General features: G+C 44.7%; 1 protein-coding gene across 1 annotated transcript in view; it reads left to right on the top strand.

Moving 5' to 3' along the window:
* The window catches only part of cenph (centromere protein H), a 49494-nt gene extending 24351 nt beyond the window's left edge, over positions 1-25143 (top strand). Inside the window, exons 6-10 of the mRNA XM_072515981.1 lie at positions 1335-1391; positions 5698-5761; positions 7619-7670; positions 8302-8462; positions 24343-25143. Of these exons, the coding sequence (XP_072372082.1) occupies positions 1335-1391; positions 5698-5761; positions 7619-7670; positions 8302-8462; positions 24343-24441 (433 nt within the window). The 3' untranslated portion in view covers positions 24442-25143. The remainder of the gene's footprint in view (positions 1-1334; positions 1392-5697; positions 5762-7618; positions 7671-8301; positions 8463-24342) is intronic.
* Positions 25144-25824: the final 681 nt, after the last annotated feature.

Raw genomic sequence — 25824 nt, forward strand, 5'->3', positions numbered from 1 at the left:
AGTATCAAAAATTCTTGGAGAGAACACCCTTTTAATTTATTTTTTAAAAGTTAATACTTGAAAGAGAGAGGAAAATTGTGACTATGATGGATTCAAAGTACACAATCTGGACAGCAGCAGGTCTGTACTTGAAGCTGAATTGGATACTAATGACTTTAATGTGTGGCTGAATATCGACGCCCAAGAAGGTATCAACAAAATTATGGAAGATGCTATAATATTGACCCAAACCCTAAAGCTATCCTGCAAGCCGAAGAGCTGATGATAAGGAGGAGGATGCTGCAAAGACTGAGCCAATGCCTTTATCTCAAACAGTCACTCACTACCTAGAAGAAGCACTAAGATGGTTGGAAACCAATTAAAATTAACTGCTAGAGGTATTATACAACTTCAGAACATCCTTCACCTAGCACAAGCAGAGACATGGAGTAAATGTGAGCAGTTAAAAATGACCGATTTCTTCAACTTGCACCCAACCATTCATTAATGACCAGTTGTCCATGTATATTCACATTATTAGAAGTAATGTCTTCATTTTGTTTGTTTTAATATTGTGGTTACTGCCGTGGTATATAACCTTGTTATAATTTGATCTCACCTATAATAGGGCAGCACAGTAGCACAGGGTAGCACAAGTGGATAGCACTGTGGCTTCACAGCACCAGGCTCCCAGGTTTGATTCCCCGCTGGGTTACTGTGCGGATTCTGCACGTTCTCCCTGTGTTTGCGTGGGTTTCCTCCGGGTGCTCTGGTTTCCTCCCACAGTCCAAAGACGTGCAGGTTAGGTGGATTGGCCATGGTAAATTGCCCTTAGTGACCAAAAAAGGTTAGGAGGGGTTATTAGGTTACGGGGATGGGGTGGAAGTGAGGGCTTAAGGGGTTTGGTGCAGACTCGATGGGCTGAATGGCCTCCTTCTGCACTATATGTTCTATGTAATGTGGCCATGTGAAGTGGACCATAACATAGCCATGCAAAATGGACCACATTTAAAAAAATAAATTTAGAGTACACAATTATTATTTTTTCCAATTAAGGGGCAATTTAGCATGGCCAATCAACCTGCACAACTTTTGGATTTATGGGGGTGAGACGCGCGCAGACACGGAGAGAATGTGCAAACTCCACATGGACAATGACCCGGGCCAGAATCAAACCCGGGTCCTCAGCGCTGTGAGGCAGCAGTGCTAACCACTGTGCCACCGTGCTGCCCAATGGACCACATTATAGCAGAGCTCTAGTGGACAGTTTTTCAACTTTCAATGAGAAACTTTCTTGGGAATCACAAAGAAGAAAAATACAAAGTAACTAGCTGTTCTATTTCTTTGGTTTACAGGCTTCAATTCACGCACGCACTCCGAGAAGCAGCTCAGATGAACGGTGGAGAAGGGAAGTAAGTATTTCCAATGCATGGATTTTAGTGAATGTTTTGTTTCACAGGAACAATATAAAATAAAATATGCCACCGAGCCACATAGAGGGATATGGACATGTGGAGTTGGAGTAATATATTAACATAGATAGAGAAATCGTTAACGGTGAAGATGCAGAGGATAGGGATATTTGGGGCATTTTCAAGTTGTCACGTGTAAGTCGTTCGAGTGCTGCAAGGATCCGTGGTGGAACTCGGTTATTATCAATCTTGTATACATTAATAACTTGGATTATGAAGGTGGCATGGTGGCGCAGTGGTTAGCACTGCTGCATCATGGCACTGAGGACCCGGGTTCGATCCTGGCCCCGGTCATTGTCCGTGTGGAGTTTGCACAGTCTCCCGGTGTCTGCATGGGCCTCAGCCCACAACCCAAAGATATGTATGGTAGATGAATTGGCCGTGCTAAATTGCTCCTTAATTGGGAAAAAAATTATTAGGTACTCTTTTTATTTTAAAAAAAAAAAAATGTTTTAATGACTTGGATTATTCTCAGGCTTTTTGTCTATCTAGATTAGCTGACAATACAAAGCTAGTTGAGAGGGAGGGGGGGTGACACAGACAGTAAAAAGATGAAGACACGTTAAATGAACGTGGCAACCTCTCCTCCCTGAGCCCGGCTGTCTCTTTCCCTAAGTCTCTCCCTCGCTGGCATTTTAAGCAATGGCTCCGGGAGCCCCATAGACTGGCGTCAGAGGGCCACAATCCGGTTCCCAGGCCATGTGTTGGACAAGCCTGGCCTATCTCATAATTAATCGGAGGAAATTTCTGCTTGCCAAGTACTGATTGTTGGATAAACGGAGTGATAATTTAATAACAGTGGAGTCGTCGTGAGAGATGCTAGTGATGTAAAGCTGGATGTCATCAGCATATATGTGAAAACAAAAGCTTTGCTTTTGTATAATGTGAAAAAGAGAGCGCAATTGCAGGTGGTACACTGGCTATAATTAATTAGTTAAGAAAGGAACCAGTTAAGAGCTGTCCCACCAGCTTGACGGGATTAGAGTCAATCGCATTGGAGGAGGATGGTTTGGTCAACTGTATTAAAGGCTACAGACAGGTTGAGAAGGACAAGGAGAGATCATTTACCTTTTTCAGTGACTTGGAATGATTTGTGTCTTTGATAAGACTCACTCTTGTACTGGAACGGGACTGATTGGAGGGGTTGAAGCGTGGGGTTACGGAAAAGGTGGAGATGGATTTGAAAGGTGGCAGCATATCTAAGGAAAGGGAAGTTTTTGATGGGGTATTAGCGCTGGGCATTTATATTAGCGAGAGGCAGCATGGTTTTGTGAAGGGGAGGTTGTGTCTCACTAACTTGATAGAGTTTTTTGAAGAGGTCACAAAGATGATTGATGCAGGTAGGGCAGTGGATGTTGTCTATATGGACTTCAGTAAGGCCTTTGACAAGGTCCCTCATGGTAGACTGGTACAAAAGGTGAAGTCACACAGGATCAGGGGTGAGCTGGCAAGATGGATACAGAACTGGCTAGGTCATAGAAGGCAGAGAGTAGCAATGGAAGGGTGCTTTTCTAATTGGAGGGCTGTGACTAGTGGTGTTCCGCAGGGATCAGTGCTGGGACCTTTGCTGTTTGTAGTATATATAAATGATTTGGAGGAAAATGTAACGACTGAGTAGTAAGTTTGCAGACGACACAAAGGTTGGTGGAATTGCGAATAGCAATGAGGACTGCCAGATGATACAGCAGGATTTAGATTGTTTGGAGACTTGGGCGGAGAGATGGCAGATGGAGTTTAATCCGGACAAATGTGAGGTAATGCATTTTGGAAGGTCTAATGCAGGTAGGGAATATACAGTGAATGGTAGAACCCTCGAGTATTGAAAGTCAGAGAGATCTAGGTGTACAGGTCCACAGGTCACTGAAAGGGGCAACACAGGTGGAGAAGGTAGTCAAGAAGGAATACAGCATGCTTGCCTTCATTGGCTGGGGCATTGAGTATAAGAATTGGCAAGTCATGTTGCAGCTGTATAGAACCTTAGTTAGGCCACACTTCGAATATAATGTTCAATTCTGGTCGCCACACTACCAGAAGAATGTGGAGGCTTTAGAGAGAGTGCAGAAGAAATTTGCAGTAGAGAAAATAAGATGGGTTTATTGTTGCATTCCAGTATGATCCAGGAATAACGAGGTGATTGAGCAAATAGAAACATAGAAAATAGGAGCACGAGAGGGCCATCCTGCTCCACCATTCATTATTATCATGGCTGATCATCCAACTCAGTAGCCTACTCCCACCTTTCCCCCATATCCTTTGATCCCTTTCATCCTAAGAGCTATATCTCATTCTTTGAAAACATACAATGTTTTGCCCTCAAGTACTTTCCATGGTAGCAAACTCCAGAGGCTTACCACTCTGGGTGAAGAAATATCTCCTAATTTCTGTCCTAAATGGTCCACTCTGTATCCTCAGACTGTGACCCCTGGTTCTTGACTCCCCCACCATCGAGAACTTTCTTTCTGCATCTATCCTGTCTGATCCTGTTACAATTTTATAGGTTTCAATTAAATTCCCTATCATTCTTCTGAGCTCCAGTGAATGTAATGCTAACTAACTCAATATCTCCTCATATGTCAGTCCTGCCATCCCATGAATCAGTCTGGTAAACCTTTGCTACATTCCATCTATCGCACAAACATCCTTCCTCAGATGAGGAGACAATATTCCAGGTGTGGTCTCACCAATACCCTGTGTAATTGCAGTAAGACATACCTGCTCCTGTATTCAAATCGTCTCGCTATGAAGACCAATATACCAAATGTCTTCTTTACCCTCTGCTGCACTTCCATGCTTTAAGGTGTCGCATTCCAAGCATTGTTTGGCATCTTTGAATTTGTCTATATATGTGTTTCTGGAACATACCTCTTCATTCACCTGAGGAAGGAGCAGCGCTCCGAAAGCTAGTGACATCGAAACAAACCTGTTGGACTTTAACCTGGTGTTGTAAGACTTCGTACTATGCTTTAAGGTGCCAGCAGTGCTCTATGGTCCAGCCAGATTATGTGGTGGATGGTTCAACCAGCTGTTCGCCATATCCTTTTAAGACTTCATTGTGTGGACTTGAGGGGACAGAGATGAGGCCTTACAAGAGGGCAGGGTAAGATAGTAACAGTTTAATTGAGGGCTAAGGCATCTGTTATGGAGATGAGAAAATCAGTAGCTGTGCAAAAGTTGCAGCGAGCAGCTAGATAACTGATTTTAAAAGGGCAGTATTAAGTGAATTTAATTTTAATATTTTTTTCCCCCAGGGACAGATATAAAAGGAGGTAAGGATGGTGATGTGATTGGAGAGTGAAGGTGCTGTACTGCTCCACCATATATGAGTCACCAGGAGAACGGAGTGCTTGGTTATCAGCATCTTGCTCGGGGCCTCTTTGATCTGACCAAAAAAATGGGAGAAGGACATGAGGTCAGGCAGAGCAATACCAGCTGCAGCAGAGGAGGGAGGGACAGCACCATGCATGCAGGACATCAACCTCCTCTGGACCTTCTCCGTCAGGACTCCCAGTGCTGCATCAGATAGCCTATACATTAGTCCCTCTGCCATCCTGCAACATGCTTCTGCGTTCCAGTCAGCATACTCCACACTTTTGGTGGAAGTGGGTGCGAAGAGCCAGAATTATGAAGTGCACAGATAGGATAGATGCGAGCAGGTTGTTTCCACTGGCGGGTGAAAGCAGAACTAGGGGGCATAGCCTCAAAATAAGGGGAAGTAGATTTAGAACTGAGTTTAGGAGGAACTTCTTCACCCAAAGGGTCGTGAATCTATGGAATTCCTTGCCCAATGAAGCAGTTGAGGCTCCTTCATTAAATGTTTTTAAGATAAAGATAGATAGTTTTTTGAAGAATTAAGGGTTATGGTGTTTGGGCCGGAAAGTGGAGCTGAGTCCACAAAAGATCAGCCATGATCACATTGAATGGCGGAGCAGGCTCGAGAGGCCAGATGGCCTACTCCTGCTCCTAGTTCTTATGTAAGGGCTGACATATTCTCTTCCACTAAAATTGGGCCCAATTGAGTGCTAAACCTGTCAGTTTCTGTTTACTGCCTGCGGGAAAGTTTGAATCTTAATAATCATACTAGCCTGAAATTGCCTGCGAAATCGGACTATCAAATAGATGTTTCTTATTAATGCAGCACCACTTTAATGCTTGTTTTCACCAGTTGGCTAAAGTAATGAAAATCAATGTTTATTGTAGTGTACAACTCAAGTCAACAGCTTTTTCATAAATCATTGCTTGTTTTTAGGTTGATAATGAAAACAATCGAGCACTCTTTAGGTCTTTGTTCTGAGATTCTAGCTACCCAGAAAGTAAGTCTAATATGATTAATAATAATGCTTGTATTTTGGGGTTGAAAATTGTTGCCAACATTGTAATGTCTTCTTTCTGCAGGTACTTTTATACTGCAGAACTTTCAGTTATAAGCTACTGCAGTTGACTTTCTTTTTGTATACCAACCGGAATATGCTATTTAGCCACTCAAGCCCCTTCTGCCATTCAGTGAAATTTTGGTTGATCTGTGACCCAGTTCCATATACCTGTATTTGTTCCATATCCCTTAATATCTTAGTTAAGATTTAAAAGTAATCAAATATTTGGCATCAACTGCTGTTTGTGGAAGAGCGTACCATACCTCAACCATCCTTTGTGTAGAAATGTTTAACTTCACTCCAGAAAGGCTTCCTCCAGGTTTGAGGCCATCGCTCCTAGCCCTTGACTCCCCAACCAGTGGAAGTCATTTCTCTCTAAGTACCCTATTTGTTCCCCTTCATATCTTGAAAGCTTATCCTTTTAAATTCCAGGGAATGCAACCCTAGTTTGTGTAATCCTTTCTGGTTACGTAACCCTTGGAATCCCAGTATTATGCTGGTAAATCTGCTCCTTCTCTAAGTCTAATATACTTTCTACGGTATAACTCCCAGAATTGCTTGTGGTATTCCAGGTAGGGTCTAATCAAGACTGCTGTGGCGTAGCATTGTAGTCCTCAAAAAAAGGCCAGGGGTGCCTTTTCTTGTGTCATCCCTGCTTATTCAGAGGTTTTCCAGTGTTCAAGCCAACATTTATTCTTCACCTGCCAAAAAGACAGATTATTGATTATTTGTCTCAGGGCTGTCTGTTAGATCTTGTCTTACTGTGTAACGATTGGCTGCTGTGTTTATCTACAGAACAAGTGACCACAATTGTAAAGTAATTAATGGGCTGTAAAGCACTTTTGGAATAATTGGAGGATGGGAAACACCATGTTTGTTTGTACCTCCCTTCACTCTTTTCATGTAGAGGTGCCAATCATTTGCTGTATAGTTTTGTACTTAATCATCTTGTCAATACAGGCTAATGCTTTTTTTTAAATTGAAAACATACAAAATATTCCTTATGGGTCACCAAGGATTCATACAGAATTAAAATACCAGCTCAGTTTCTTACTTAGCAATGAAACCTTGAGCAGTCAGCCCTGGGCCAGCACCAAGCAAAACATCTTCCAGATACAGATCCTGTTTCCCCCACCTCCCCAAACTAGATCCTCTGGAGATCTATTTTTCTCAACTACGGTTTTAATACGCGTACATTTCTTTGTATCATCCACAAATTTGTGAATGATTGACACCTTTGTCCAGATTATTGGTAAAGATGGTGTAAAGCAGCGGTTCTAACAGCAATTCTTATGCACCTTATAACTGGTCTTTGTGCAGAATCTCTATTATTAATAACTGCTTTCTGTCCTACAAAGGTTCAGCCAGTTCTTTATCCAATCCCAAATCGCCTCGCTATTTCATCAAGATTAGTATCTTATTTTGTGGCCTATAATGTGGCACCTTATCAAAGGCTCTTTGAAAATCAGGATACACTCTGACTGAGCTGCCTGTGTGCACCAACTTGGTGACTTCCTCAGAATGTTTAGCCAGGTTGATGAGATTAAATCATTTCCAGAAGCCATGTTGAGATTGAATAGTGCTGTTCTGGAGTTGGGTGGGGCTGAGGCACATCGTTGAGGCAGAATGCAGGAGACTTTACTTTATAATAAGCAGTGTTCTAACTGACCTGATAGTGCTTAATGCTAACACTGCCTGAAATGGGGAGCATTCCATTCCTCATCACTAATAAAAGCACAAAATGTGCTGAGAGAGATTTTGATGAAAACCAATTACTAATTTTATTTTCTATTGCAGGAAATTCACACTTTGGAGAATTCAGTGCTTGACGTTCAAAAGCAGAGGCTAAGTAATTACAGTAGAGATACAATTGTTTCATTACTGTATAGATGTACATTGGTAAAATTATTTTACGGCACTACTTTGTTATATCAATAGTTATCTGTTGACTAGCTAGAGTATATCATTCCATCCATTTATTTTTTTAAAAATAAAGTTAAAGTACCCAATTCGTTTTTTCCAATTAAGGGGCAATTTAGTGTGGCCAATTCACCTACCCTGCACATCTTTGGGTTGTGGGGGCGAAACCCACGCAAACACGGGGAGAATGTGCAAAATACACACAGACAGTGACCCAGAGCCGGGATCGAACCTGGGACCTCAGCGCCGTGAGGCAGCAGTGCTAACCACCGCCACCATGTTGCCTCCATTTCTAATTTTAACAAGATTTTTTTTGATAGGACGCCAAGTCACCAATAACTCAGTGACTGCACCCAGACCTACCAATGCCTCTTTTAGCCAAATGCTAGGTGGCACAAATTTCTAATATTTACAACAGATACAACAAGTATGTTAACATAGTTAATAGGTAATTAACAAGTTTGAAATTAGTACAGATCTGCTCTGAAAATAAATACAAAGTTAGATCTGAATTCTTAATCCACACACTCAAACAGCAATGTACGTTTTTAATCACTTAGTGTTGAAACGAAAGATGCAAGGTGTATTGCAGGACATGAGAGCTGAAAAAAGGAAACAGCAACAGTTGCTTAAACAACTGGAGAGTGAACTTCCAAAACGTGGAGAAAAAAACTTGCGAGAGCACGTGAAGATGGTGATATTAATTCAGAAGGTTTTGCAGGTAGAGTTTGCCAACATTTAATAACTAAAACTACAATTAAATGCTGTACATTTGCTTTATTTTATGTATTTAAATATTGACAATGGTGTTTTCTTAATTGCATTTTGAGATTTTCTCTCTTCCTTTCCTGAATGCTTTGACTTCCTCACACATACAATTTGGGCTTACTCTAGAATTTTGCCCAGACACTCATTCTCCATATGTGATCCTGGTCAGTAGGACCATGGTTTTCAGGATTTTGCCGTGGCCTTATAGCCAGTAATTTTATTCCCAATAAAATAATGAGGGGAAATTATAGGCTGGTAACGGTACAAGTATAAAACTCCACCCAGGTGTTGGAAGGCTAATCAACTGCTAGCAGCATTGCCAATGAATCCAATGCTAGCCTCTTCCAACATCCACATGTGCACAGACACACATTTCAATCAGGATCATTGAAACTTGCTATTACATAGTCATGTATCATCTCACAAAATACTTCAACGCATTTGACAAACAATAATTTCAGTTTAAAGTGTATTGACAGTTATGCAGAAAAATGCAGCACTCCTTTTGCACGCAAACAGCTACTACAATGATTAATGAGGTGAGTGGTCAACAAATCTGTAGGTGTCAGCAGTATTGGTTTCAGGAAGAAGGTTACCTGAGACACTGGGAGAAGTCTGTGCGCCTATTGAATAGTGCTGCAGGAATAAGCAGATAGGAGAAACAATTCTGCAGATACTGGAAATCTGAATTTAAAAATTCAGTTACAATTACCCAATTTATTTTTTCCAATTAAGGGGCAATTGAGCGCGGCCAATCCACCTACCTTGCACATCTTTGGGTTGTGGGGGCGAAATCCACACAAACACGGGGAGAATGTACAAACTCCACACGGACAGTGACCCAGAGCCGGGATCGAACCTGAGACCTCGGCACCGTGAGGCAGCGTGCTAACCACTGCACCACCGTACTGCCCTGGAAATCTGAAATTTAAGCAGAAAATGCTGGAAACGCTCAGCACATTAAACACCAGTGTGAAGTGAAGAAGATTGGGTTAATGCTTTGAGTTGATATCCTTTTGTTCGAACCAGTTGATGTTCTAGCAGAACAGCAATGGAGAAGGGAAACATGGAAAATCTAAAAAGACAGAGGCTCCAGTGGCCCAGGAATAAGGTGGAGGTGAAAGGGTTTGTTCTCTTCTGTTTTGCTGTTGTATTGTCAACACTCACATCTTCCGCAAATCGTGGCTACATTTTTTATATCGCTATTTTCCACATTCTACAAATGACAAGGTAACATGCCATTTGGCCCAACCAGACTCTCATCTTTCGTCATCAAAATCTACCACTGTAACCATCTGAATCTACCATTGTAACTCTTGATTGCCTTTTCCCTCATATGCTTGGAACATAGTACCTCTACAGTGCAGAAGGAGGTCTTTCGGCCCATCAGGTCTGCACTGACCATCTGATAGAGCACCCAACCTTGGTCTGCTTCCCCGCCTTATTCCCGTAACCCCATCTAGCCTGCACACTAAGGGACAATTTAGCATGGCAAATCCACCTAACCTGCACTTCTTTGGACAGTGGGAGGAAACCGGAGCACCCGGAGGAAACCCACTCAGACACGGGGAGAAAGACACCACTTCCCACCTTCTCCACTCAGTCACCCAAGGCCGGAATTGAACTCTGGAGCTGAGAGGCAGCAATGCTAACCACTGCCACCATGCTGCCCCAGCTTCCTCTTAAATGATCTATACTATTCGTTTCCTGAGGTAGCAAGTTCTATGTTCTCACCACTCTTTGGGTAAAGAAATTTCTTCTGAATAATCTATTAGATTTCTTGGTGACTATCTGTATTAATGGCCTCTCAGAAACCTGCTCTCTGTATCCACTCTATCGTAACCTATAACCTATTGTAGCCAGTTAAAATGGCTAACTCCTGATTTAGAATGGCTAACCCCGATTTAAAATGGCGAACGGAAAAGGCTGATGGGAAAATCAGCCAACAGGACTAAAACAAGCAGCTGCAGGTAAAACTGGGGAGGCCAGACAGGCTCGATACCTGCAGCCATCAGCATAACAAAACACCAGCCATCTGAATATTAATTAGCAATCCCCGGGAACAATGTGCAATAAATTAGACACACAAAGCCAACCCAGACTTTTCGGTGCCAATAGGAGCCTACACAAAGAGAGGTGAACGTCCACCCCAAAACCGCCCATCGATCAAGGAATCACTCCAGCCTTGGAGAATATCGAACCAAGTGATTGGGATGAAGTCCAATCACTTGGAACCAGGTACAGGATCTGCCCTGAAAGGCGGCAAGCCCCTGGGGACTATAAGAATAGAGTCCAAGTTCAAATCGACCCTTCTCCTCTCTGCCACCCTTTGACACCCTTCTGCAACAACCGCTCAAATCGTAAGTCTTACATCAACGCTCGCTACGAGATAGGCGCTCCTAGCTATCGATCTGTACCAGTTTCGAATCCCACAGGCTCAGAACCCATACGAAAGGCCATTTGTTTCCCTGACCTGGTGGGCCATTTCCAAAGTTAAGTATTGGCTTGTTAGTTGTAGGAAGTAGCTTAGAAGTAGAATTTAATTACAAGTATTGATTACTGTATATAATAAATGTGCGTTGATTTACGTTCCCGTAACAGCCTCCTTGAACAGGCGCCGGAATGTGGCGACTAGGGGCTTTTCACAGTAACTTCATTGACGCCTACTTGTGACAATAAGCGATTTTCATTTCATTTCATTTTCATTTCATTTAACTCTTACTAAGTGGTGTGTTGGATTATTGATCATTACTCGGACTTGAACCACGTGGCAGTATCAGAAAGATACGTGGCGACTCAAGAGCAAAGGTGATAGAACAAGAGCAATTAAACAAAGGCTAAAATTAAGAGCAACATTTGGCGACATCCTGATGGGACCCGATCTAGAAGTGGAAAACCACTCCGGGAGAACCCAAGAATTTGAATTAGAAATCCAATTGGATACAGAAAACCAGAAGTGTTCAAGCAGTTCTGATCAATAACCATAATTCAGAAGTGTGTGTATGCATGCGTAACTAACAGGGCTATAAGGTAAAACTGATAGATTTTTGTTGCATCAAAACTGTCGGATGTTTGTATTTCGGAAAGTAGCGAAAGCCGTACCCGCATTTACAACACCGCCTTAGCCCCCTGTTCCAAATTTAGAAGAAGCAGTCGGATAGGCAAGATGGCAATGCAGCGCCTCATGAACCCTGAGGAATTTGCGGTCGCAGCGACCAGCAGCAGTAGAGTCGGACCTCCCATTTGGGAGGAAGAAATCAGGAAATATCTCAAAGGGAAAGGCTGGCCCCTTTGGAATGATTTCTGTGATAATGAGGAATCAGGTCCCGGGAGTATAGGACATACTTGGTGGGAGAACCTGAGCGAGATCCACAAAAAGAGCTTGGGAAAAGCTCGCAAGCCGATGGCAATCGTGTCCTGCTTGGCACAATTGCGAGGCACAGAGGAGGTCGTTAAGACGCTCCGCAAAGAAGTTGAGGGCATACATCGGATGAGTAAGGTCGATGTAAGCGAAGTAGAAAAGGAGAATATGGAATTGAGGAGGGAATTGGCAGCAAAAGATGGAGAGGTGGGTGACGCCAAACGGGCTCACCAGTCTTGTCTGGCGCATTTAAGCAGCTTCCAGTCTCAATACGAAAAGGCCTATCGGGACACGCAACGTGCAGTCCTGGTACGAGAGGAGACAGAAAAACAGGTAGAGACATTACAGAAACAGTGTAGTGATCTCAAGGCAGCATTAAGAGCACTCCATGCTGCCACCACAGAACAAAGACAAAGCACCTTGGATCACGCAAAGTGCCGGAAGCAGATTGCAGAGCTGCAATCACTGCTTTCTGTTCAGAAAGGTTTTCAGGAAACCTTTGGGGAAAAGTTAGATCAGGAAGACAGCCCTGATTGGGAAGAGTTACACGAAACAGAGCAGAGAGATGTTCAGGGAACATGTGTGCAGGGAAAGCCCCAAAAGAGAAAAGCACCCCAACCCCCCACACAGCAGATAGTTCAAGCTCCAATGAACCCTGTAACCATCCACCGCACAGCCATAGTAGACGAAACGGAATTTCTATATTCCACCCCCATAACAGTGTCCCAATTACGGGACGCGTGCGAGAAGATCACACCGTTCCTCCTCGCCTCAGACCCCCACCAGTTCTTTGCCACAGTTAGACGTCAGGCGAACATGTACGGCCTGGATGAGAGAGAGCATGTAAAGCTCATGGTTTTAAGTTTAGATCCGTCGGTAGCAGCAGCCCTTCCCGACCCACAGAATGTAGGAGGAGGCACCCGTGCAGAAATGCATACCGCGATCCTGGATGCGATCGGGTATAACCGGGGTGACCCCATAGATGGCCTCAATAAATGTAGGCAGAAGAAATCTGAGCACCCCACAGCGTTCGCTGGATGCCTGTGGATTCACTTCGCAGCAGTCTTTGGAGACGTAGACCGTGCCCATTTGTCCCCAGACAACATGGCCAAATGGGCCCGCACCCTTAACCCCCATGCCACAGAAACAGGACAGAAAGCCTGTATGAGTTATGATCCCTCAGAGGAGGCCCATAACGAGAAGTGGGTGGTGAAAAGATTGTCCCGCGTTTGGGAGCAATCTGTTCAAAGTAAACCCACCGTTAATAATAGTGAGGAAAGCAGGCGGCCGCAGACATGCAGGCAGTAAAAACAACACACCAGACCCCGCATGGGTGAATGAGGGAAAGAACAGCCCCCCCCACCCAAGTCACAAGAGTGTTACAACTGCGGACAGTTGGGACACTTCGCAAAAGAGTGCAATGCCCCTAAAAAGCCACAGAGAACCCAGCAGATGGGCACTCTGATTAAGAAAAAGACAGAGCCCATTCATAGCGTTAGCGCCCGTTCGGATCAGATGGACTTGACCGGAACGGACTGACTGTGTACGGGCTCCCCAGTTGGGTCTGCGACACCCTTTGGGATAGGTCAGGACAACCGGTAGTTGCAGCAAAAATTCGGGGACAGCCTATCGAATTTCTCTGGGACACAGGAGGGTCCCGCACCACAATAAATTCCTCCACCATGTTCCAAAACGACACGTGGCCCACTACAGCCACTATCACCCTCAGCGGCTTTAGAGGCCACTCACAGCAGGGACCCATCACAGCCCATGTACCCATTCAAATTGGTAACATCACCACCAAGCACCCCGAGGATTTAGTTGACCTGCCCCACACAGCAGAACACATCCTGGGAATTGATCTCATGAATTCCCACAACTTATCATTCGATCCAGTCAACCAGTGTGTCTGAAAGATGGCGAAATCCGCAAGAGCCCCGGCAAAGCTCAACATAGGAGAGTATATGAACAAAATTAGCGCAGTAGGCGAATTTTGGTTCCACCCGACCACGCTTAGTACGGACAAGCAGGTTAGAGCAGTTCTGCAAAAGAACAGGGCAGCATTCGCGACCCACAAGCACGACTGTGAACGGATGACTGGCTCCGTACAAATAACAGGACCTGACCCTAGACCCCCAAAAACAGTACTGATTTCCCCAAGAGGCAGAGGGAGAAATCTCAAAAGTAATAGAGAGCTTATTAGAGCAGGGCGTACTTCGATCAGTAGCCTCCACTAATAATGCCCCGATTTGGCCAGTGAGAAAGCCCGATGGATCATGGCGACTGACCATCGATTATCGGGAACGCAACAAAGTCACTCCTGCAGCAGACCCCACCGTAGCAACAAGTCCCGAGACCATGCTCAAGCAGGGACTCAATTCCCGCTACTTCACGGTTTTGGACATCAGTAATGGATTCTGGTCCATTCCATTGGCAAAGGTGTGCCAGTACAAATTTGCCTTCACCTTTAAAGCACAGCAGTACACGTGGACATGCCTGCCACAAGGATTCCACAACTCCCCCCTCCATTTTCCACCGACAGCTGGCAAATGGTTTAGCAAACTTCTCTCGCCCCGAATGTCTGGTACAGTATGTAGACGACCTACTACTGCAGACAGACACCAAGGAAGAGCACATTGAGCTTCTGTCCGAACTCCTGGAACTATTACATTCAATTGGTTGTAAAGTCAACCCCAAAAAGGCCCAGATTTTGGAAGAAAAAGTGATATATTTGGGAACAATTATCGCGCACGGTAAACGCGAGATCGAGCATAAAAGAATTGACTCTATTGCTAAATTGCCCCTTCCCCAGAACGTTTCAGCCCTCCGGTCGTTTTTAGGACTGGTTGGCTACTGCCGAAACCAGATTGACTGTTTCACCAGCAAGGCAGCACCCCTCTCAGACCTCCTAAAGAAAGGAGCCCCCTGGGAATGGCTTCCGCAGCATACGGATGCTGTGGACTCTTTAAAACAGACACTCATAGCAGCCCCTGCACTACAAGTTCCAGACCCGCTTCCCCCTTACGCCATAGAGGTAGCGACCACAGACCGCACCCTTTCAGCCGTGCTCCTCCAGGAACGGCACGACCAGTTAAGACCCGTAGCCTATGCCTCCCGACTTTTAGATGCTGTGGAGCAGGGATTTTCAGCCTGTGAGAGGCACCTGCTCGCAGTTTTCTGGGCAGTCCAGTACTTTTCCTATATTACCGGACTGAACCCCATCACAATTCTGACCGAACATACCCCCACCCAACTTTTACTGGACGGACGACTCAAGGACGGTACAGTAAGCCAAATAAGAGCAGCCAGATGGACCCTTCTCTTGCAGGGACGGGACATCACTGTGAAAAGGACAAAGACACACACCTACTTAGCTGACAATTTACAGTACCCCAGAACCCCCCATGAATGTGAGAGTATGTCTCCACACCACAACACAGGCCCCTTTATCGCTACAACACCCCCCAGAAAGATAGGTAATTCAACTCCGAGCCCCCCGCACACGGACACTTGTGAGCCCATTAAGATCTATGTGGATGGATCTTCCACAGTCTTGGATGGGCAGCGCATAACAGGTTGCTGTATATATGTCGAGGACGCACAGGGACGCGCCCTCGAGTAAATATCGTTAAAACTACCCGGACACTTAGGCACGCAGGCAGCAGAGCTCGCGGCCATCGCATATATAGTTGAACACCCAGATTCCTTCCCCAGCCCAGCAGACATGTACTCGGACAGCCTCTATGTCTGTAACAGCCGTACGGAATTTCTGCCCCTGTGGGAAGCAAGAGGATTTGTTTCCGCAGATGGAAAACCCCTCCCCTCAGCCCCATTGCTCCGTCATATTTTAGAAAAAGCCCAGAACAGGACTTTTGGGATCATCAAAGTCCGCAGCCACCATCGTTCCTCCCCCCCTGGAAATGTAAAAGCCGACGCACTGGCTAAAGCAGGTGCCAGACATGGGTATTTTTGGAAACCCCCCAAAAGAGCGCCAGTGAGTGCAGTTCAGGTCTCACAAAGATCGAGGATCTAGTGGAGGCCCAGAAGCAGGACAGCAATCTCACGGAGATTGTAAAAGGGAAGTATCCAGCATCCTACGAGAGGTTTAGAAATACACTGACCACACATGACGGTGTGGTGTTAAAGGACACCCTTTATGTGGTTCCTGAACAGGACAGGAACCAATTGATTTGCTTGTTCCATGACGGTCATGGACATCAGGGAATCGATCCCACTACAGCCCATCTCAAGCAGCTTTGTTGGTGGCCGAATATGAAGGAAGATGTAAACCATTACATAGAAAACTGTCTTATCTGTGCGCAGAATAATGCGGACAGATATGCCAAAAAGGCTCAACTCAGCCACACCCGACCCGTTAATGGCCCCTGGACTAACCTCCAGATTGATTTTATAGGTCCATTGCCCTCTTGCAGGAATGGCTATAAATATGTACTTGTGGTCATTGACACATTTACAAAATGTGTGGAAGCATTCCCAGCCCGCATAAACACTGCAAAAACCACAGCCAAGATTCTGACCCACCACATCTTTACAAAATGGGGACTGCCCCGCAGCATTGAATTCGACCAAGGCTCCCATTTTACGGGACGTGTCATGCAGAACGTCCTCACGATATTTGGCATCACCCAAAAATTCCACATAGCATACCACCCACAGTCGAGTGGTATCGTGGAGCGCATGAATCGGACCCTAAAAACCACCCTCAGAAAAATGGTCCATCAGAACAACACCACTTGGGACTCAGTCCTCCCTTTTGCGCTGATGTTTTTGCATAACACTATTTCTACCTCCACAGGTTACACCCCACACACCCTCATGACCGGACGCCCCATGCAAGGCACAGAATATTTGTTAGATTTGGACCTGACCAGCCCCGAAGTGACGGCCCTCACACACGAGATAGCCGTGGAGCAATTAGTTGCAAATGTTAAAACGGCTCAGCTAGCAGCCGCAGTGAAATTGGGCACAAGAAAGAAACAGAGCAAGGCTTGTTTCGACAAGACAGTGCATGCGACTGAGTATAGTATCGGATAACAAGTGATGCTTTCTGTATATAACCCCAGCACATTCCTGTCACCAAAATACTCGGGTCCGTATTCCATTGCGGATAAAGTAAGCCCTTCCGTTTATAAAATAAAGAACCCCAATGGTAAGACTGCGTGGTTTCATATAAACCAGCTGAAGGCATATGGAACACAGTCGAACCATGCACACCACGTCATGCTCGATGCAGCACACCACATCCCGCCCACAGCCAACGTAACCGTACCGACCCCCACCACGCCCAGCCACGGACTCGACCTTGACTCCACCCCCGAAATATACACTCCGCCCCGGAACGCCCACAGACTGCAGCAGCAGAGACAGCGACTGTGACTCGGACGATAGCCACAGCGCGCTCCCTACTATCCCCATGCAACAGGACCCACACACAGCGACTCTGACTACGATCCAAGTGATCCCTTCCTGATCACTTTCCTGAACAAACCTCACCACCGACTACCGAACCACACAGACGACCCCGATTTTGTCCCCACACAACTAGACACCAATTATTGGCACTGTGACAACTCATACAGACTCGTCCGCAACGGCGAGAGCGACCCCACCTCACACCATGCAGCCCTTTCAGCCCTAATTCACTCCAGAGTTTGGCACCTGGGAGAAGAGGACGACCTTGGGTCTGACTCCCAAACCGCCAACCCCTTTGCGACCCTGTTCGCAGCCGAGAACTGAGGTGTCCAGATGATGTTTTAAAGGAACCGCTTGGGAGAAGTGTTGTCCTTTCTGATGGAACCTGCAGAATGTTTTATGTTGTGTGTACGTTTGTTAAATGTTGTATGTCCGACAGGAGAATTTTTTCTCACTGCCCGCCTATTCGGCCGAAACCTCTGAGGACTTGCCTCCAGAGACTCACTGTGGCTAGTCACTAGTTCAGAGGAACTAGCTTGTCTGCAGACACTTGTTCGGGTACCAGACGCCCGCTTGTAACTGCCCTTCTGGTTCGAAGGATAGAACCACTACGGCAGCCCCACCACAATGAAAACATTTTTGCCTGTTCTTGTCGGTTGCTCAGGCAGTGGAGAAACGGCTTGAGACCTGCCCTGCCTGGGAACCTCCCCTCTGGTCAAGTACGCTCAGGTAGGGGAGATACGGCATTGGTAGCCGTCCTACCCGGGGACTCCATCCAAATCGTACCCGTCGCGGCCCATACGCACCTCATTTTGGCATTTTTCAGTTCAAAAAGTTTTGTTTGTTTAGGTGACCTTTAGGTTGCCGACCATCTGCTATTTACATCCTGGAACATTTGGATGCTAAATCAGCACTGGTTCATTATTGGGAAGTGTGCCATGTCCTAAAATTTGTTTTTGAAAAAAAAAGAGGGAGTCACACATAGTGACCAATTATAAAGGGAATAATTGGCACCAAAGGACAGACACACTAGCATACCAGATATTAAACAAAGATAGTTACAGACACTATGCTTATTTCTACAGAACTCCAGAAGCTCCAGGACCGGAGAAAACAAAGAAAGAAAAGGAAAGAGAACAGCCATGAGGACTTCCTTCATATGGATCAACATAATGTTATTGGACATTTGGTTGCGCATGACCGCGAACCCCATGACTTCAAGACCCCCAGCCATTAATGTTTCACTGCCCCGCAGTACCCAGAGCCCAGTCACCAGCGACACCATATCATCCTGGTGTGCCAGGTTCATAACCTGGTACTCCCTGTCCTATGTAATCGAAACATTGCTAGCATTGGCGATACTCTGCTGTGTAGTGCAGACTATGCGTCTACGAAAATGGAGAAGGAGAGCCTACCGCGCTCAAACCCCGGTATATAGGATCAGATCCCCTATGTTCGGTTAAGACCAGACCCCTGACCCTCGCGATCTATAATAAAGTAATAAAGTGCACTCACTTGCGTTTATTGTTATTGTAAATAACGAGATGTAAAGAACTCGTATGTCAGGTATAAGCGAATGACTAGGGAAAGAGTAGGACCAGTCAAGGACAGGGATGGGAAATTGTGTGTGGAGTTTGAAGAGATAGGCGAGATACTAAATGAATATTTTTCGTCAGTATTCACTCAGGAAAAAGATAATGTTGTGGAGGAGAATGCTGAGCCCCAGGCTAATAGAATAGATGGCATTGAGGTACGTAGGGAAGAGGTGTTGGCAATTCTGGACAGGCTGAAAATAGATAAGTCCCTGGGACCTGATGGGATTTATCCTAGGATTCTCTGGGAGGCCAGGGAAGAGATTGCTGGACCTTTGGCTTTGATTTTTATGTCATCATTGGCTACAGGAATAGTGCCAGAGGACTGGAGGACAGCAAATGTGGTCCCTTTGTTCAAAAAGGGGAGCAGAGACAACCCCGGCAACTATAGACCGGTGAGCCTCACGTCTGTAGTGGGTAAAGTCTTGGAGGGGATTATAAGAGACAAGATTTATAATCATCTAGATAGGAATAATATGATCAGGGATAGTCAGCATGGCTTTGTGAAGGGTAGGTCATGCCTCACAAACCTTATTGAGTTCTTTGAGAAGGTGACTGAACAGGTAGATGAGGGTAGAGCAGTTGATGTGTATATGGATTTCAGCAAAGCGTTTGATAAGGTTCCCCACGGTAGGCTATTGCAGAAAATACGGAGGCTGGGGATTGAGGGTGATTTAGAGATGTGGATCAGAAATTGGCTAGCTGAAAGAAGACAGAGGGTGGTGGTTGATGGGAAATGTTCAGAATGGAGTACAGTCACAAGTGGAGTACCACAAGGATCTGTTCTGGGGCCGTTGCTGTTTGTCATTTTTATCAATGACCTAGAGGAAGGCGCAGAAGGGTGGGTGAGTAAATTTGCAGACGATACTAAAGTCGGTGGTGTTGTCGATAGTGTGGAAGGATGTAGCAGGTTACAGAGGGATATAGATAAGCTGCAGAGCTGGGCTGAGAGGTGGCAAATGGAGTTTAATGTAGAGAAGTGTGAGGTGATTCACTTTGGAAGGAATAACAGGAATGCGGAATATTTGGCTAATGGTAAAGTTCTTGAAAGTGTGGATGAGCAGAGGGATCTAGGTGTCCATGTACATAGATCCCTGAAAGTTGCCACCCAGGTTGATAGGGTTGTGAAGAAGGCCTATGGAGTGTTGGCCTTTATTGGTAGAGGGATTGAGTTCCGGAGTCGGGAGGTCATGTTGCAGCTGTACAGAACTCTGGTACGGCCGCATTTGGAGTATTGCGTACAGTTCTGGTCACCGCATTATAGGAAGGACGTGGGGGCTTTGGAGCGGGTGCAGAGGAGATTTACCAAGATGTTGCCTGGTATGGAGGGAAAATCTTATGAGGAAAGGCTGATGGACTTGAGGTTGTTTTCGTTGGAGAGAAGAAGGTTAAGAGGAGACTTAATAGAGGCATACAAAATGATCAGGGGGTTGGATAGGGTGGACAGTGAGAGCCTTCTCCCGCGGATGGAAATGGCTGGCACGAGGGGACATAACTTTAAACTGAGGGGCAATAGATATAGGACAGAGGTCAGAGGTAGGTTCTTTACGCAAAGAGTAGTGAGGCCGTGGAATGCCCTACCTGCTACAGTAGTGAACTCGCCAAAATTGAGGGCATTTAAAAGTTTATTGGATAAACATATGGATGATAATGGCATAGTGTAGGTTAGATGGCTTTTGTTTCGGTGCAACATCGTGGGCCGAAGGGCCTGAACTGCGCTGTATTGTTCTATGTTCTATGTAACTTTTTCATGAGCAAAAAAATTGTATGATCCTGAGCTTGACTGCCAAGCCAGGAAAGACTGTATGAAATGCTATGATTTTGTTGTATGATTGAGGAAGGTAGGATAATGGAATGTTTAGGTGAGTGTAGTATATTAAGAATAAGTTAGAGGTTCCAAGTTTATTGTTTTGTAATGCATGCCCCTGTCTGACATAGCGCCCTTAGAATTGTTTGTTAAAAGATTTTGTGCATAGCTATGGTCAGTGCAGAGGCCATGAAGGAAGTGTCCCCCCCCCCCCCCCCCCCCCCAGGTCAGGGAATGGAAAGCAACGTAATGATGTGATCCTTCACACTTCACGTTAGGATCACAAGGAGGGAATGTCGCCAGTTAAAATGGCTAACTCCTGATTTAGAATGGCTAACCCCGATTTAAAATGGCGAACGGAAAAGGCTGATGGGAAAATCAGCCAACAGGACTAAAACTAGCAGCTGCAGGTAAAACTGTATTCGCCTCTGGGGAGGCCAGACAGCATCGATACCTGCAGCCATCAGCATAACAAAACACCAGCCATCTGAATATTAATTAGCAATCCCCGGGAACAATGTGTAACAAATTAGACACACAAAGCCAACCCAGACTTTTCGGCGCCAATAGGAGCCTACACAAAGAGAGGTGAACGTCCACCCCAAAACCGCCCATCGATCAAGGAATCGCTTCAGCCTTGGAGAATATCGAACCAAGTGATTGGGATGAAGTCCAATCACTTGGAACCAGGTACAGGGTCCGCCCCGAAAGGCGGGAAGCCCCTGGGGACTATAAGAATAGAGTCCAAGTTCAAATCGACTCCTCCTCTCTGCCACCCTTCTGCACCCTTCGACACGCTTCTGCTGACCTTCTGTAACAACCGCTCAAATCGTAAGTCTTACTTCAACGCTCGCTACGAGACAGGCGCTCCTAGCTATCGACCTGTACCAGCTTCGAATCCCACAGGCTCAGAACCCATACGAAAGGCCATTCGTTTCCCTGACCTGGTGGGCCATTTCCAAAATTAAGTATTGGCCTGTTAGTTGTAGGAAGTAGCTTAGAAGTAGAATTTAATTATAAGTATTGATTACTGTGTATAATAAATGTGCGTTGATTTAACTCTTACTAAGTGGTGTGTTGGATTATTGATCATTACTCGGACTTGAACCATGTGGCGGTATCAGAAAGATACCTGGCGCTCAAGAGCAAAGGTGATAGAACAAGAGCAATTAAACTAAGGCTAAAATTAAGAGCAACATTTGGCGACATCCTGATGGGACCCGATCTAGAAGTGGAAAACCACTCCGGGAGAATCCAAGAATTTGAATTAGAAATCCAATTGGAAACAGAAAACCAGAAGTGTTCAAGCAGTTCTGACCAATACTCATAATTCGGAAGTGTGTGTATGCATGCGTAACTAACAGGGCTACAAGGTAAAACTGATAGATTTTTGTTGCGTCAAAACTGTCGGAAGTTTGTATTTCGGAAAGTAGCGAAAGCCGTACCTGCATTTACAACACCGCCTTAACCCCCTATTCCAAATTTAGAAGAAGTAGTCGGATAGGCAAGATGGCAATGCAGCGCCTCATGAACCCTGAGGAATTTGCGGTCGCAGCGACCAGCAGCAGTAGAGTGGGACAGTGTCCCATTTGGGAGGAAGAAATCAGGAAATATCTCAAAGGGAAAGGATGGCCCCTTTGGAATGATTTCTGTGATAATGAGGAATCAGGTCCCGGGAGTATAGGACATACTTGGTGGGAGAACCTGAGCGAGATCCACAAAAAGAGCTTGGGAAAAGCTCGCAAGCCGATGGCAATCGTGTCCTGCTTGGCACAATTGCGAGGCACAGAGGAGGTCGCTAAGACGCTCCGCAAAGAAGTTGAGGGCATACATCGGATGAGTAAGGTCGATGTAAACGAAGTAGAAAAGGAGAATATGGAATTGAAGAGGGAATTGGCAGCAAAAGATGGAGAGGTGGGTGACGCCAAACGGGCTCACCAGTCTTGTCTGGTGCATTTAAGCAGCTTCCAGTCTCAATACGAAAAGGCCTATCGGACACGCAACGTGCAGTCCTGGTACGAGAGGAGACAGAAAAACAGGTAGAGACATTACAGAAACAGTGTAGTGATCTCAAGGCAGCATTAAGAGCACTCCATGCTGCCACCACAGAACAAAGACAAAGCACCTTGGATCACGCAAAGTGCCGGAAGCAGATTGCAGAGCTGCAATCACTGCTTTCTGTTCAGAAAGGTTTTCAGGAAACCTTTAGGGAAAAGTTAGATCAGGAAGACGGCCCTGATTGGGAAGAGTTACACAAAACAGAGCAGTGATATGTTCAGGGAACATGTGCGCAGGGAAAGCCCCTAAAGAGAAAAGCTCCCCAACCCCCCACACAGCAGATAGTTCAAGCTCCAATGAACCCTGTAACCACCCACCGCACAGCCATAGTAGACGACACGGAATTTCTATATTCCACCTCCTTAACAGTGACCCAATTACGGTACGCGTGCGAGAAGATCACACCGTTCCTCCCCGCCTCAGACCCCCACCAGTTCTTTGCCACAGTTAGACGTCAGGCGAACATGTACGGCCTGGATGAGAGAGAGCATGTAAAGCTCATGGTTTTAAGTTTAGATCCGTCGGTAGCAGCAGTCCTTCCCGACCCACAGAATGTAGGAGGAGGCACCCTTGCAGAAATGCATACCCCGATCCTGGATGCGATCGGGTATAACCGGGGTGACCCCGTAGATGGCAGACGAAATCTGAGCACCCCACAGTGTTCGCTGGACGCCTGTGGATTCACTTCGCATCAGTCTTTGGAGACGTAGACCGTGCCCATTTGTCCCCAGACAACATGGCCAAATGGGCCCGCACCCTTAACCCCCATGCCACAGAAACAGGACAGAAAGCCTGTACGAGTTATGATCCCTCAGAGGAGGCCCATAACTATTACCTTCTCAAAAAATTCAGTAGTGTTAGTCAAGCACTGATTTTCCCTTTTGAAATCCATGCTGACTATCCATTTCTCATTTCTAGATGTTCTTCTGTACTCAGAAGAGATTCATTCCATAATTCTTTCTACCACCAAGGTTAAGTAGATGGTTTATGATTTCTGGACAATTTATGTCCCCCTCGTTTCATTATTGCCATTTTTCTCAACCCATTAAAACTTGAACATTTCCTGTTCTCCACCTAATTACATGTTTTTCCCCTGGCTCTGTTCCTTCTTGCTGGCTCTTCTGCATTATCCCCTGGTTTTGACAGAAGGTCATAATCCAATACATTAACCCTACCTTCCCCTCTCCATGGATACTGCCTGCCATTCCTACTGTTTCCAGTATTTTTGTTTACAATTTGAGGAAGATAGATTCTGTTTGCTATGTCCCTAAAGGACAATGCCTCCGATAATGATCAGAAGCTGAGACTTGACAGGTCCAGAAGTTAGTTGCAGTGCCTCTACTGAAATCCAAGTTGAGGTTGGCTTTCTCGACACAAACTGGAAATTGAACCTGTTATGCTGTGGTTCATAAAGCTTTGTTACTTGTTACCTTTATTAATTGTTCACCTGGGGACTGTGAGATAACTTTCTATGAAAAGTGTTAAACAATTTTAGTACTAATCCGCAAATCTTGAACGTTTTTCTATAACTGTTTTTCGATATTGTTTGAAAAGTAATCACCGTAATTGATTATTTGAACAGGGTGTTGTTCTGTCCAGTGGAGTGAACTGGGCCAAGGATTCTGGATTGAAGAAAATTGTTTTGCAGCTTGAGAATAATCCACTTGATGAAGTAGATTGATGCAATTGATTTTTTTTTTCAATTGTAATCAGTGGTGAAAAGCCAATGAAGCTCAACATCTATACCATCCCATTGCAGCATGCTTTCAACCACATTGGGAAGAACTGCATTCTTAAACTCCTCTTGGTAAATAGATGTATTAAACATGAAAAGCGGACAGTCAGAATTTTGTTTTAATTTTCTTTTAAGTATATCTATCTTTTAAATTGAACTTTTTTTTAATATGCTAATTTCACATAGTAGTGAATTTAAGCTACAATTATGTCTTTAAGTCGTGCCATACAATATATAACTACAAAGCAAAGATTTTAAGTTAATTTTTGATGGTGATTTAAGTTGCCCTTGTAGAAATCTAAATTGCAACTATCAGACTGCTGATCAATACTGAATATGACTTTGGAGGCATTCAAAATGTACACACAATCTGCTGTGCGATATTTATGACATTTTGATGAGTTCATGGATGATATTGTACTTTGACTCTGATTCTTTCCTCTTCTCTTCCCACATTAGTATCTAGTTTTCTTGTAAATACAAATGCTAATATTTTAACCTATGTCCAGTGTGATGTGTTAAACCATTTTAAAATTTAATATATCCACACTGATATACATTCAATCTGTGGCAAGCATAAGTGCCTGCTGTTAATTTTGTATGTTTTATCTTTGTAGTATAAATAAAATGCTCAGTCCCATAAACAAAGTTTATTTTTGTGTATGAATATGAATAAATACAGTGGGTGTGGCTAAGTCTAAATAATTGCTGTTTTATTGAGGTGAATTCAGGTCAATCAATAGTTTGTGGCTCTCCAGCCTTCATTTGTTCAGTGTCAAATTTATTAAATTTGGTGCTGACACGATTCCCAAAGGTTAATTAAATTTACTCTAGGTATACTTTAATTAATTGTTTAAGCCAGAGCTGCTGGCTCTCACTTTTGCCCAAGTCAATGCATTTAAGCCCAAATCATTTATTTATTGAATTCCTTCCAGCTCTTTTCCTCCTAAGGCAGAATACATGGATTAATGAATTTACTTAATACCCAATGGCCTCTCTACTCCAAAAATACATTTAATTGATCTCATTTCCAACTGATGTCCTCTCCCTCTCCCTCCCCCTACATAAGCTTAACTGACTTTTAATTGACTTAATTTAGATGGATTTACTTAATTGATGGTTCAAGTAAATGACAGCACTATAACAGACTTTAATGTTTAAATGCATTGTATTCCATTGTAACTTTAGTGTTGTCAACATTGCTGTTGGTGCCATTGAGCTGAAATTGAATAAAATTCAAATTCACTTCAGTCCAATCAGTGGGTAATACCTCCAGTACTGTTGCATTCTAGCAAAAACCAAAAGACTGTGTGAACGCTGTAAGTCAAA

Source organism: Scyliorhinus torazame, chromosome 9 (genome assembly GCF_047496885.1).
Source record: "Scyliorhinus torazame isolate Kashiwa2021f chromosome 9, sScyTor2.1, whole genome shotgun sequence".
In the NCBI taxonomy this organism is placed as follows: Eukaryota; Metazoa; Chordata; class Chondrichthyes; order Carcharhiniformes; family Scyliorhinidae; genus Scyliorhinus; species Scyliorhinus torazame.